The sequence below is a fragment of the Urtica dioica genome, chromosome 12, assembly GCF_054948205.1.
Source record: "Urtica dioica subsp. dioica isolate 48M chromosome 12, U.dioica_male_clone48M_v1_H2, whole genome shotgun sequence".
Taxonomy (NCBI): Eukaryota; Viridiplantae; Streptophyta; class Magnoliopsida; order Rosales; family Urticaceae; genus Urtica; species Urtica dioica.
Window position 1 is genome coordinate 17,505,129 of NC_142767.1, and position 16,177 is coordinate 17,521,305.

The following is a 16,177-nucleotide window of genomic DNA, read 5'->3' on the forward strand; positions in this document are numbered from 1 at the left end:
TTTTGGTCACTTCTTCTTTTCCACGTGGAGAAGCCTGTCTGTCCAGTCTTGAAATTTGGGTGATTGTTACGTGATAGAAATCTGCATATATCATAGACCGAGTATGGTAGAAATCTGCGTTTATTAGAATATGCTCAGAAATAAATATAAAAACCCCTCAAAATCAGCATTATGGATATAATTCGCTTACGTGAAGGTCGTGGGTTTGAAACGTTCTTCCAAGAAACATGCTATTCTATTAAGTTATTAGTTGTGTGACATCTCTCTCTCTCTCTCTCTCTCTCTCTCTCTCTCTCTCTCTCTCTCTCTCTCTCTCTCTCCCTTATAAATGGGTGCTCCTTATAAATGTAGAGTTATAAATTATAAATAAATTTAAGAGCAAATCATTAATAAATTTATTATGAAAATTATCAAATTAAATACTATCAAAATAATAAATTAATTTAGAAAGAACTAATAAAAAAATTATCGTATAAAAATAAAAGAGAAAATAATATATATATATATATATATTATTTTCTCTATATATATAACTTCCATTTAAGTGAAATGGTGGAGTAGTACCTTTTGTTTTCGGAATGTGGCGTTTGTACCTTCAGTCTTAAGAAAAATAATAAAAGTATACCTTAGTTAAGATACATTATGTTGACTTTTTCTTCATTTTGACTCTTGACACTTTTATAGAAATCTCATTTCACCCCTAATGATTAGAGCTATTTGTGACATTTAGAATATCGGAAAGGAAAACAAAACCCGCAAAATTAATAAACATGTTTGGTTCCTTCGGCTAATTGAAGTGAGTTAGTTTATGAAATCCCAAGATCAAACATGGTTAAACAGGGTGACAGTGCTAATTGAAGTGAGTTAGTTTATGAAATCCCAAGATCAAACATGGTTAAACAGGGTGAAACTGTCAACGAATTTCCGACCTTGAAGATGTTTGGTTCTTTGGGCTAGTTGAAGTGGTTTAGGTTTTGTTTTCAGTTTCAAATTTTTTTATATATAAAAAAATAGCTTAAAAGTGTCAGAGTCAAAACGAAGAAAAAGTTATAAAAAAAAATTATTCTAAACTTAAAGTACAAAATGAAATTTTGAAAACCATTTTATACAAACACACCACTCCACTTAAACACATATAGTGTATTAATATGTTATTTTCTAAAAAATAATTAGACTAGGAAGTTGTCATATCACTTAAATGATAATTTTTGTGAGGTGAACGTTTTCCAAATCGCGATTTGAACCTACATATTTCGGTGGAGATAAGTGAAAGTGTCTAAGCTTGATCTACGTACCTACCTACTTCCAAAGACCTATCCTTAGAACTCGAGGGGCGAATATCCCCCTGAATTTTTAAATTTAAATTTTTTATCGCAAACTTTTTTAAAGATAAATTTTTTATCCTAAAATTTTATATTTTTTTTCTCATATTTGCTGGATAATTGTTTACCCCTTACGCTCGTCTTATAAAATTTAGAATAATTGTTTTGAATTAAATTTGCCTTCCTTAAGTACAAATCTTTGCTCCGCCACTGCTTACTTGAGCTAAATGGTCGACATTAAAATATCACATTTATAATTCGCTTGATACATAATTTAACTTTAGCATTCAGATTATCTTAAATAAATAAATAAAGTTTAGAACTTAAAACCACTATTAAGGGTTGTCTTTGAAATAATGGCCACTATATTCAAAAGTGAAAGTTAGCTGGTCAAGACTCGAGCCTGAAAAATCAGGAACACATCACTTGAGATCCAATTGGGGTTAATGGGCCTCAGGCCTAATAAGTGCACAAACACATTCAAATATAGAAATTACCGAGATACCATAATTTCAAAAACCTTTCATATAGTATCTCGATTTTATTTTTATTCTGTGAGTAACAGATTTCATGTATGCATTGCATATCGCTTACTACACGTTTTTGTTTTAAAAATTAAAAAAACTTAGTTCCTTTTCAGACTTGCCAACAGTAATAGATAAAAAATAAATAAATAAATAAGTTATTCTTAAAAGCATAGTCTAGCTATTCTTAGAATGATATTTCAAACGTTAGGTACGGTTCTATGTCTATTATAAAGTAGTTATACAAACTTAATAGAAGCAGGCACGTGTACACTATTTTCCCAAAAATATTCTCTCCTATGAAAGAGTCGTGACTCAATTAAAATTATAGTTCAATTATTCAAATATGAAAGATATGATCCAATTCGTGTATAAACACAATTATTTCTTAATTATTAGATAATTATACCAAAATTTTAATGTAATAGATCTAAATTTATAGAATATGTATACACAACACAAAACACTGAGTGTATTATTATGAACTAGACTAGTTAGTGGGATTGGCTTTAACTCATTATTTGCAACTATTAAATCTCGTCATAATAATGATTTAATCATTTTATTAACATGTTCGGCACTTGATTTTCACGAGACTAGTATAAATAGAAAAACATACCAAACATATTTACATGACCATAATGCCTCACCCAAAAGACAGCTTACAAAAAAAAAAAAAAAAAAAAGCTTAAAACATTTCTTTTTTAGCTCAGTGCTTAAACCCCAGATTATTAAAAGAAGATTTATCATCATCATCATCATCATCATCATCATCCATTATGTCATCAATTCAAATGAAATGTTTTTCATTTGGTTGGAGAAGCAATAATAGTGTTGTGATCACCAAAGCTTTTCTCGTAGTAATGGTATATCGCTGCCCCGCCTAGCACACCCAATGTCAGCGCTTGAGAGTGCATCCTAGTATATATATATATATTTACATATAAATAATATATTAGGCTACAAAAAATTTCATTAAAATTAAAATAAATAACGAACACTTATTTATTTATTTAAATTTATTCAACCTGGCGTGTATAAGCCTGAGACTTGGTTTGAGGGGAGATTTCGATCCCTGAGCGTAAGCCAGTGATGCTACAATTCCTGATGCCCACACTGCTCCTGAAAAAAAAAATATTAACAAAAAAGTTGTAAATAATGTAATCGTCAAATAAGATGAAAATAGAAAAAAAAGGTTGATAAGGTTGGTTCTAGTTGTAGTTATATACCAATGCTAGTTAGCTTGTGCTCAGAAACCCATGCTTGAATTCCTTCCATTGTATCTTCTTAATTTTTTTTTTTTACTTGGTCGGACAGAAGAGAATATGATGAGAGTGGAAAGAAGATGAGAATGGTGTATTTATAGAAATAAATAAGTGACTAATTGATGAAATAAAAGTTGGTGAGAGAGCAACATGACCTCTGTTCATATCAGGGTAAAAATGAAATTAAAAAAATAGAACATATAAAGATAGCCCCTTGGTTTTTTGTTTGTTTGTTTGTTTTTTTTAGTTGGAACACTGATTGGTTACTAAAAACTACAGGCTTCAGGTTTTACCACTCCGGTTTATATGTATTAATATATTTTGTTTCAGATTCTTGTTTTTATAAAAACACGTTATATCCTTGGGCGGTGAGCCATTCGATTCGCACCACCTGAGACTGAGAGGTCCCTATAGTAACTCATTAATCAATTTTTAATAATTTTATTTGATATTCATAAGTGTCATTGAGACAATAGTACTACACGTGGGTGTGGAAAATATTATTCTTGCTAATCCGCTTGCAAATCCATAAAATGGCTTTTTAATTCAACTGTTTTTTTACCCTTCCTTTTATGGCATTGGATCTTCATTAGTTGCTTGGATCGGCCTAACTACGCAAGACTATTTCGAAGCAAAAAAGAAAAATAGAAAAAAAGACTATTAATGAACTCAAGTATTTCTTATGTAAGTCAAAGCTCACACGAGGCTCCACATAATACATTAGTATAATTGGATATATTTTATAATTACTCAAACATAAAGAGATATGATTGATATAGTTTCTCATAGTTAAAAACAGGACAGAGCTAGAGGATGGGGCTATTGATGTAAACAATTATTTTTTTAATATTTATATTATTATTTTTTAAAAATTATTTACTGTTTTGGACTTAATTTAACTTTATCTATTATTCACTATTTTAGTTCTAAGAAGAATATTTCTTACAGTTTTAAAAAAAATCTGTTCATTTAAATTAGTGGCTTTTAAATTTTTGAAAATTATATTTTTTAAGCTAATAGTAAGAATGGCATGTCTAAATTTATAATGTGAAAATATTGTTTTTCAAGTTGTATATAATAAATTATTTATTAATTCTTTTTATTGTTTACAGTTTCATTTATAAGGAAAATAATTTCAAAACTATTTACAATTTCACTACTTTTAAAAAGAGTTACTTTAGAAATACTTCACTTCAAAAACAGTATTCCCGCAATTTTCCTTTTAAATTTTCCATTTCGGGCTAATGCTCATACAAGTCATCATATGGGCCCAACGCAAAAAGCCCATTTTTGCTCCCCGGCTAACTTATACCAAGGTAAAAAATCTGAAGAAACTTCGATCTAAGCCGAGAATGTTTTCATTTTTATGAAACCGGAATTTCCCGCCACTTCACTTTCAGCTTTTTCAACAAGAACTCTCTCTCTCTCTCTCTCTCTCTCTCTCTCTCTCTCTCTCTCTCTCTCTCATATATTAAGTGCCTAACTGTAAACAAACAAACAAAACTCGCTGTAATGAAGTTAAATGAGAATCAATTAGTATCAAGAGAAGATAAATCAAAAACCATGGAAGCTCAGAGAGGAAGAAAAACTAGAGTCCGAAAGCCACTCGCGGATTGCACGAACAACCTCTCATCGTCTCGGTCGTCCTCGTCTCTCGTCAGCAAAAAGCCCCGAAACCCCGCCATATTCTCCGCAGTCAACAAGCTTCTCTCCGAACCCCGCGCCGAACTCTCGCCCAAGAAACACGCCGTCTCCGACCAAGCCTCGGCCCCTCCTCCGTCCGAGACCCTTCTCTCCGACGTTACTCCGGCGAGGCCTCCGGTATCGACCCCCGACCGTGGTACGGCTTCTTCTTTTGTTTGGAGTGTGCGATTGGATTTTAATTTGGAATCTAGGGTTTTGGAATTTTTGGGGGATTAGGGATTTTGGGGTGTTGATTGTTTAATTGGTTAGATTACCCGTCCATTTAGCTTGAGGGATAGTGGATTTACTTATTTGTGTTCGGTAATTGAAAAGTATGTGATCAAATGTGTTTATGCACTTGGTGTATCAGTAAAGATTCTCAGCTGTTTGCTTCGTTACATCTCATCGTTGATCAGTGTTTACAAAACTTTATGGGCAACTTTGTATCTTTATAGGTGATCTTAGCAGGTTGTCTTTGTACCGAGAAGTTATTTTTGTGTGAATCTCAGGTTTTGGTCTCCGATAAAGGTGATTATTAGGTTTTCAAATGCATGGTCAGTCTTAGACTTGGCGTATATGATTCGTTCTGAGTAACTTCTTCATATGTCAATTTTTGCTTCTGATTATGGTGGGACTTGGGTTAATTCTGTTCCTATTCTCTAGAATGCTAAGCTGACAAATTAAGAGGAATAGATGTTCCTTTTTTATTTTTATTTTTCCTTCTTCTTTTCCTGGTTTGTGGATTGTTTATTTGCTCGAGACATTTTTGCATATCTTTGTCTATCTGCTATAGTTACTTAAATTCTTCGTTTAGAGCGTTTTAGTGTCTGTCTACGTTACTAATTATAATTTAGATACATTCTGGTTTCTAAAAAAAGAAGAGCTGAGCTTAACTGCATGGTATTTTTTAGTTTCTTTTCTCAATTATGTTCCATAACCTAAGTGTAACTCTTCCGTGCTCGAGTTCAGGTAAAGGTGATCACGAGGTTTTTGAGCCATGTTCAGTTTACACTCGTCGACGAAGCGCTGAGAAAACAAAAAGCAACTCGAATCCTGCCGAGGAATCTTTGAGTGATATTCGGGCTGCGGCGAAAAGAAAGAGCAAAGGGAAAGAAATTGCTGAGCCCTTTACCTGCCCTCCTGTAACAAAGATCAGGAAGTTCTGGTAAATTCTATAGTTCTAGTTTGTTCTTTTTGCATGCTATCTGTCAATATTTTGGTTTTTTTAAGCTCAAATTGTCCCCAAACTTTTATGCGAGTGCCATTTTTTTTTTCCCCTTAAACTAATTTTATGAGCGAAATGGTTCGCAAACTGTTTTTGTAACGCTTTAGTCTCTCTATTTTTTTTCAACACCCAAACAACCTGAAACATATTTACAAGTCAAACATCTATATTGTTTTTTCAACCATTCAAAATGGTTTAACTTTTATCAAGTGTTCTTAATGTTACGTTATAATTGTATTAGTTTATGTTATAAAATTAACAAGCTCTTTAAGCTGGCGAATTCGTGCAAAGTTTCTTAGGTGATAGATTTTAATTTTTGTTTTTGTGAAAGAGACAACAAAATATTTAGTTTGAGGACCATTTTGCTCAAAAAATTAATTAAGGGACCAAAATACCATTTGTCCGTGCAATAGTGTATAGACTACTTGTTGTGTTAAAAGACATAATATTATAATCTTGGTCGACTAACTAGATTTAATGGGCATGGCAAATTTTGTTATGATTGTGGCTGCGAATTTGTTGTTATTCAATCCATATGTTTTTCATACGATGTAACATTTTGTGGAAGTTTATTTGGATTTTTTTCTTTCTTTCACAGGGATGAAGCCAATGAGGATACGGTTCACAATATGCCAAAAGCATGCACTGCTATGTCTAAAAAGGTTTGTTTAGTTTAGATACTCGCTACTTACCTTCTCCCCCGTTAAAATATACTATTGTGATCCATCAGTTAATCGAATTGATGAAAGAAAATCGTGTTGAAGTTACCACAAAACAAACGATGCCCCGTTTCATTTTCTTGATAGCACTTAGTCTGCCAAAACTAAACTCCCAGTGGATTTTATGCAGAAGCGGGGTTGCAGTTCATCTGCGAAAGACGAACTGTCGCAAGATTATATTGAAAAGCAGAGAGCGTACTTTGCAGAAATCGATGCATTTGAACTCTCGGAGGAGGAGGTCGAGTCGATTCACGATCTGGAATAGCATAGCGTGACCCGCATTGTATCATATACAGTCCCAACGACAAGTAGAGATATGAACCCTTGTGTATAAAAGCTAATTACAGCATTCAGGTAACCAATTCTAGGGATAATTTTCTACCATTACTCAGCTACACTCTCTTTACTTCTTAAAGTTTAATTACGGCTCTAGATTTCATGTATAGGCCCTTTAGTTGGTAATTTTTTTTTTCTCTTTTAATGTAATAAACTCGAGTGATGGAATTTTCCTTACTGTTGAATGTCTGACCTTGCTGTGAATTATCACAGTTTGTAAAAGAGTTAACAAGAGTTTGATGATGAATTTACATTACATTGTACTAGATTAGGACTATGCATAACTACAATCACGGTCTATACATTTATTAGAACATGAAAACCTAAGCTATCTTTATCTGACCCTCATTTTCATGTCTTGCCGATGGCTCTGATCCAACTTTATCGGAACTTTTCTTTGCGATGGTTTAGCGGATAACGAGTTTTAAGTTTACTGTATTGGTTTTTCATTGTAGTCTTTGTTCTGTTTTATCTTGCTAGCAATACTCATCATCCGGGTTTGAACATGTCACTTGAAAACTTTACCAATACAGAGCCTAGACAAAGGGAGCTTCAAATTTCTTATTTTAATACGAGGACTTCTGTGAATCACTTCATGCTTATGGTAAAGCCACAAAATTCGCTTATGAAACAACCAGAATAGTGAAATTCGATGCAGACCATGTTGAATTTTTAGTTGCTCCTACTATTTGTCCAAAAAAATTAAGTGCCGTGACATCAATTAGATTCACTAAATCTCACAAGTCAAGAAGAATAGGATTTTTTTGATGTTGAATGTTTTGGGTGTATTGGTTTCAATTTTTTGCTGTATACATGTGAGGCCCTCCAAAAGTTATTATGTTTATGAACATATGTTAGTGTTGAAAAGGAAATTTGTCTTTGGCCCCATGACTTAAGACTACATGAGCCAAGAAAAAAAAAGTGATGCTAGTACTAACATATAGATCACCTATAGTTGATTGTCACACATACAGTGGATTAAGTACTTAAAATATAAAATACTCGTTTGATATGCTACAAAAGACTATCAAAGTAGTAATTAAAAAACTAATTCATAATCTAACAAGAGATTCGGAGTAAAAAGATATGATCTTCATACCTTCTAACCACGACGGAATTTGAAAGAATAAAAGCGAGAAGATGAGAAAAAGCAACAAAGATATAATAAAAGAAAGTACATCTACATATGAAAAAGTAGATAATATATCATTCTAACAAAAAAATATTTTATAGCCATCATAGTTTATTGGCAAGAGGTATGACAAATTTTTGAAATAACATATGCAAAAACTATAGCGAATCAGTGTCGTAAGGGAAATGATTTTTGTCCCGATTCACGAGTGGAGAACGATCCACTCGTGAGTTGACACGTGGCCACTAACTGCCACGTGTCAACTCACGAGTGGATCGTTCTCACTCGTGAATCGGGACAAATAGCATAACTCGTGTCGTAAAGATGGCCACAAAACTTTTATATATCACACATGCATAAATTATATGTATGTATATTAGTGATTTTATTCTTTATTTGATGAGGAAGTGATTTAATTAATTATTAGTAAAGTGTTTTAAGTTAAAATATTTTAAGTTTGATTCACGATCTTGAGTCCTATTACACAGGTTTCTTTTAGTCCTCTAGAAGAAAAGTTGCTTTCACAGAAGTAAGAAAAATTACAAGCAATGATTATTACGTAGTTGGCTAATTGATATTCGAGTTATTTGTGACAAAAATAATTAATATTTTTTCGAAATTATACTTATATATCTAATTTTTTTCGACGGTAAAAATATATAATGTTACATTTTAGTTGCGTCGTAGGTAGTTAGACCATTGAATTGAATAGAAAAACACGTGGCAGTCTCAGATTTAATGAAAAATTAATATTTTTTCTTAAAACTAACAAAATATTAATGATATAATTTTATAATACAAATCAATTTAAAAGGAAAAAAAACTTTCTCCTCATTAATAAAATAAACAAAAATTAATTATATCATTTTATAATCCAAAAAAATTACAAAAAATGGCAATTACTCCGGTGGGCCAACAACTCATCATTCTTTAAAAATAGCACAATTTTTTAATTAAAAAAATAGCCCACCAATCTGCAATAAATTAAATTAATTAAAGAGTTAATTGAATTAATTTAATTTATCGCAGGTTGATGGGCCATTTTTTTAATTTGGGCTAAAATTTTAAAAGGAGCTGGTTGAATGCCTAATTGTAACAAATTCTTGAAAAAAATCTATCATCATTGATAATTTTTTTATGATTAATATTTAATTAATTTTAAGACAAACTAATGATAATCTTTTTATCATAAAATAATATAATTATGTTTCATTCTTTTTAATATAAAAATTACGAATAATTTTGTTTGTATTATAATGATATAGTTAATGTTTAGTTTTAAAAAAAATTACTAAAACAAATTTGTTTTATAAAATAATATAATTAATATTTAATTGTTTTTAATAAAAATTTAATAACTTTTGTGTGTTAATGAGGAGTGATATTTCTTTTTCTTTTGATTTTTTTGTATTATACAATGATATAATTGATGTTTAATTATTTTTATGAAAAATATTAATTTTTATTAAATATGAGTCTTGTCACGTGTTTTTCCATCCAATTTAACGGTCGGATATTTACGGTCAGCGACGGACCTACATAGGGCCCAGGGGGGTCACATGACCCCCCTCAATTTTTTTTTTTTTTTTTTTTTTTACATTTTTAGCCTAATTTTGAAATTTTTTTTAAAAAATTTACAAATTAGCCTCACTTGAGATTTTTTTTTTCAAATTGGCCCCCCCTGATTTTTTTTTTCAAATTTGCCCCCCTGATAAGTTTTTCTAGATCCGTCACTGTTTACGGTGCAATTAAAACGTAGCATTATGGATTTTTTTCATCGAAAAAAAATTAAGTGTATAAATATAACTTTTAAAAAAGATTTAGTGTTTTATTGTCTTTAACTCTTGATATTCTTTACTATTTTACCATTATCGTAACACTATATGTATTTATCTATAAGAATGATATTTTATATTTAACTGAACAAAGATGTTTGCTGAGATCAGAATTTTTTTAGTAATTACTACAGAATACATAAAATTATTTGGAAAATATTATACGATGGTGCAATCATTTATGAGTATTATCGTCCAATCGAAAAGTTGTGCAGCTTTATAAATTTTACATATTTATTATGTAGTAGGACTCTTCTGACTTAAAAGCTATATGCAGTTCAAATCAAAACAATATTCTAAATTATATCTTTATTTTATTTTCGATGATCCTCTCATTTGTTACTGTCAGGTTCTAGAAATAATTGGGCGTGTCCCTCAGTTTTTTGTCCCTCCCAAGGTTCTCGCAAGTGGCAAAAAGGCAATAATCGAAAATTGACCACAAATTCATGACCATGACATACATTAAATGACAACCCCTATTATTGGTACTAGATCACTTGGTGTTTGGGTCGTTGTATTAAAGAGTCTTCAATATCAACCCAAACACCACCATTCTCACAACATTATATATTTTTGTCAGGGTTATACCCTCATTCTGACTCCTCAAAATCAATTAGGTTATTTCTAAAACTCGGATTTCATGATGAACAATACAAATTTAGAAAAGAAAACGCAATAAATAATTCATTTTGAATATCCATCATTATTATGGCTATCCATGTTCTCGTTTTCTTTTGAATATCCATCATTATTAGTTAAGGTCAAATTGGAAAATTATATGTGATTAATCACTTGCCACTTCGTAATTATGGCTATTTATTTACAATTTTTCAAACGTTTATACAAAAGAAAACGAGAACATGGGTATTCAAGTTTTATGATGAACTCGGATTTTACAAAAGAAAACGAGAACATGGATATTCAAGGTTTAAAAAACGATTTCCAAAAATTTCCTCTTGAACTACACATGTACAATTAGAAATCCCTGAAATCCTAACTCATTTATACATGCAGATTCGCTGTTTTAAAAATAATTTCCAAAAATTATTCGAAAGTTGTACACCATTAATATTTAACATACTCTTACATTTCAGCAAGATCTCGAACTGAAAACTTTTCTTAAATTTTTTTGTATTTTTTTTTGTATACAGAGACAGGCAAAGGGCATATATATATATATATATATATATATATATATATATATATATATATATTTTGGTGACTTTCTGATTTTAAAAAGGAAGGTCGCGTTTATAAGGGAGTTGGTTCTTAAATTTCGGATCCCATTAAACATGCGTAATTAAATGTGTTATTTAAAAAAGAAATCAGAAATTAATGGTCTTTTTGGTGGGTTTGTTTAAGGGGTAAAATAAGCAAGAAATTCAAATAAATTGAACGTCTGGCTAGTTAACCAAAAATTCTCAACTGTGGCTAAATCAAAATTTTATAGTTTCATGTGGCCTAGATAACTAGAGTGCCTTTTTTTTTTATTGAGAAGTCAAAGAAATTTTAGAAGCAAGAAAAGTAGACACCCGTTTGTGACAAACTCATATGTAAATTTACTTAATAATTTCTTATTTTCAGTTGCTTTTCTAAGAAAAAAAATCTTAATATTTTAGTAATATATATTCCCATAAATGTTCTCTCAATTTTTACTTTGAACTTTTCATGATCCAAACAGCATAAAAAATACAATGTTTATTTTTTATTTCTTAATATTTTTAGGTTCCAAACATACAATTATATTAATATAACAAGCAAATGAACGAGTTAAAGCAAAGACGCATACTGATTCATTATTATATTAACACTTTCGAGTTACTATACAAGTGTTATGTCTATTTTATTAATGCACATATTCATTCAAATATAATCATCACACGCTCATAAAATGAAATAAATTCCCTGAAACGTAAGAAATTTTACAAAAATCAAGGAGACATAAATACCGAAAGCATGTGTTAAACTTATAGATATCCCTCACTAAAGATCTTGCAATTGCAAAAACACAAGCGACGGAGTCTTTGCGTTAGATTTATGTACGCCATAAATTAAGCTCAACAACTTTATCAAACACTTTAAGGTTGCATTTTTTGGGTTCATAATAACATAGTGTTTTCACAAAAGTTCACTAGACAACTTACGAAAATATATTTAAACTTATTTTGAGAATATTCCGTCTTTAGAAAGAAAAAAAACACAACGCGGGATCTAGTCTCATTTTATATGCTTAATCCAATAATTAAAGGCATCACGAGAGTATTAAGTAATGAACTTCCATATCAAAATTAATTGACAATGAGTCAATTTTTAAATTTTTGTTTGTTCCACATTTTTTTTTAAATATACGATTCCTAACATCGATAGCTTTTTAAACGAATAACCCAGTTTCTTGAGTCGAATATCTAAGAGTAGCTTTGATAATATTGTTGAGTTTCGATACCATGTGAAATAAGTATAATGATTTCGCTGTAAAGATTAATTGAGAATAAACAAACTAGCCCATATAACCTTGGAAATAAATAAATAAAGTAGATCCCTTAGCCACTTAGTATTATATTGGGGCACTAGGAAAACTGTTTTTGATCAGGTCTTTTTCCATGGCCACAACAAAGATTAGATTACGGACTTAGGTTATGGACCTAGACACTCTTAGAGTATGGCAAAAGTGCTTAAGCGCTAAGGCTCCGAGTGGTTGCTGTACGTGAATATGACACTCGCCCTCAAAACCATGCAACATTATTGGAACAATATTGTTATTCTTTTGTTTTCTTTCCCTCATGTGTTCATATAAGAGTTTAACTGTCAATATATATGGGTATATTAATTGACTAGCAACGGCTTTATATCTATGTTACGCTATCTTTTTTCATTTATTGTGCCATTAAAATATATTGCTTGCATTATTATTCAATATCTCGCGTAACATTATTGTTCTTAGATGCTATATATCTGGCCAAAATAGAATCTAGGGTTATAAAGTCAATAATATATATATATATATATATATATATATATATATATATATATATATTCATTGTTCTTAAATTTTTCAGTCGTATATAACAGGAATTTTCGCACTATATATGTCTGGAAGTCATTTCAACCATGAAATATGACCAACTTCCAAACTTGCCTGCCCTAGTGCTTTAAATTTTCTTTCTCGCATACAGTCAAAGTGTTGTACGTACTAAATTCAAGATATTCACAGAATCTTCATAATGTTGGACAAGAGGGCCAGCATGCACTATAGTTTTGCATGTGATCATGAATGCGTGAACAATGAAGCAAAAATGGACACAATGTGGCCACAAATAATGTATCGTTTTTTTGCAAGACCTTTGGTGTCCGATAATCATAATCGACCGGACCGGTTATTACCTCTTCAACAAGATTCCAAAAGAATCCGCATCAAAAATGGATCTGTGCAGAGATGAGAGATTCGTCCTTGTCAATGATCTCAAATATTTACATTAATAAGAAAAAGGAGGTAAGAACTGTGGTCCTTAGAAACTTGCATTATAGGTTGAGTTCTCTGCTCCAAAGTTGTACAGTGCACTATTTGGCCTCAACTTGGGAATAATGACACCCAACTAAGAACCAGCTTTAATCCTTTTAATTTAAAAAGTGCTCTCTCATGCTTATTAGAGTTTTCACTAGAAATTCTGAGCCCTAAATTCGAGCGCGCTACACTATTAATATCTTTCTAGGTAGCTACTTTTTCTTAAGGAAAGATGAAACAACAATGAACAAGGTTGGTTTTTGAATCATGAACAAAAAGTTTGATATTTTATGCGTAATAATTAATTGCACTATCTCACACATGTAGTACAATCTAAAACGAATATACTGAAACATGATAGTATGATACACGTCTTGTGTATTTCTGGCTTCACTTATTCAACACAAGTTAACCTATAAAATAAACCACAAGAAATATGGAAAATAAAAATGTATGGTTTTTATTCAAATGATTGAAATCTAAAGAACAAATGTATTTTTTTTTTTTGGCAAGACTTTTAACTGATCTGAATTGAAACAACACCTAGATAATTTAAAGACGCTTAAATTTATAAAAAGTACGATGATCTATCATTATTTAATTTGAAATAAATTAAAGTACTAGACATAAAAAAGACAAATAAAACCAGAATTCTTGAGAACCAGAGCCAAATGTAAAATCTTTTTAACGTTGTATAATGTAGTGAACTGATAATGTGTATAATGAAGTGCTAAAAATAAACAAATATACTTATACAAAGCTCAACGTCTTGATAAAAGGACTATCTTCCTCTAAACGTAAACACGTTGTTAAACATATATTAAACAAAACCCAACATTACATGAATATAGCATAAGACAACTAGAGTTTGGTGTGTTATATCGCAAGTCAAGACAAAGGTTTCCGTTGGGAAAATATCATTGTTGATGGGGCTTTGGAATTGTCCCTATTTATGAGATGACCTACCGTTTTGAAAACCATGTGCTTAATTCTAGCTATGACCATTCCTCCCTATATGCCAACCAAATTCCATCAACAATTATCTTTCGTTTCTCTTTCCTCCGATGTCCCTCGAGGAGTTGAATCACGTGTCTATTAAATTGTTTTTTAAAAATATATTCAATTATCTCGGACGCTATTTCTCCTTCTCTCGCTTCCCTAAGTAGTTTTTGTTACGCTTAAATCAGATTAATTATGATTAAATCTGATAAATTATGATGAAATTATTCCAAAATTTTTTCAATGATAGAGTTTAAAGAATGAAATATTAATTTCTTTTTAAATTTGGTTCTACGCATGTTCATCTGCTGTCATCGGAGATAGTCGGATATCGTCAAATGAGGAGTGAGAACTGAGAACCTAGAGAGAACCTAGAAAGTTATAGAGGTAGAGATAGAGATAAGTGAGAGAATGAGAAATATGGTTTGTAATCAAGTATATTAATTTGGAAGGACATTTTTGTCCAAAAAAAGTTACTGAACTTTGCATTTTAAATTAATAAGTTTATTCATAAATTATTACTTGTTATGAATTCTATTAAATCAAACAAATAATTAGCAAACTAGTCATATTTACACTTTTAGATTGTTATTTAGCCAACTTTTAATAAATATTTGGTAAATAGCCACAATGATTACGTGGCGGCATGTGAATGATTTACGGTTTCTAGGTTTGCCCTTCTCTTTATACGTATATTTACATTTTGAATTTGAAAACATATTAGTCATTACTACGTTTAATTAGTTTTTAATCCCTTAAAATAAGCATTTATTAGTTATTTTTCAAAATACGTCTCTCTCTCTCTCTCTCTCTCTCTCTCTCTCTCTCTCTCTCTCTTTCTCTCAAAATGAAAACTTTAGATCGATAAACCCCGTAATTAGATTTGGATAAAAATTAAGTTTGTTGCTCGCGATCGGAGGGAGGACAAAGTCGAGGAGATGATTTGATTGTTGCTCACGATCGGAGGGGGATACATGATCCCCCGTTGACGAGGATTCCAGAAGATTAAAAACCTTGCGTAAATCACCGGCGTCGGTGATTCTCACCATGCGGCGGAGGGAGAAACTGTTAGGTGTACAAAAATTGACCGAAAATTGATTAAACCGATAACCGAACCAATCCGAAACCGAAATTTGGTGCCACATCATCAAACCGAAAATTCTGTTAACCGATCCGGTTTATGAAACTGGATCAGTTATCGGTTTTGAGTATCCAAAAATTCAGTTATCGGTTATTTAACCGATTTTTTTTTAATAAAAACGGATAACCAGTTTTGAAACCGGATAACTAGTTTTAAAACCGGAGAACCGAATTTGTTGATTTTGACGAGATTTAAAATGAAATTCATAATCTGGTCATCCGATTATGAAATTGATTAACTGATTTTCGGTTAATCGGTTTCAGAACTAGTTAACCAGTCTTAAAACAGTTATAAACTGGTTATCAGTTTTACAAAACTGGTTAACCGAATTTTCGGTTAATCGATTTTCGGTTTTGGACCAATTTGATTCGATCATTGGTCCAAAATTTTCAAAACCGAAAATTCGGTTTCGGTTTTCAAATTGGTCCAAAACCGAACCGAACCGATTTCACCCCTAACTGTTGTAAGAAACCTGGACGTTGGATCTTTGGTCC

At 31.2% G+C, this 16,177-nt stretch overlaps 1 protein-coding gene across 1 annotated transcript; it reads left to right on the plus strand.

Moving 5' to 3' along the window:
- The first annotated feature begins 4,455 nt into the window (after positions 1 to 4,455).
- Positions 4,456 to 7,549, plus strand: LOC149379730 (sororin-like protein). The gene is made up of 4 exons (XM_089603618.1): positions 4,456 to 4,951; positions 5,764 to 5,959; positions 6,618 to 6,681; positions 6,869 to 7,549. The coding sequence occupies exons 1-4, from the start codon at positions 4,624 to 4,626 to the stop codon at positions 7,001 to 7,003; spliced, it is 723 nt and encodes a 240-aa protein (XP_089459744.1). The 5' UTR covers positions 4,456 to 4,623; the 3' UTR covers positions 7,004 to 7,549.
- Positions 7,550 to 16,177: the final 8,628 nt, after the last annotated feature.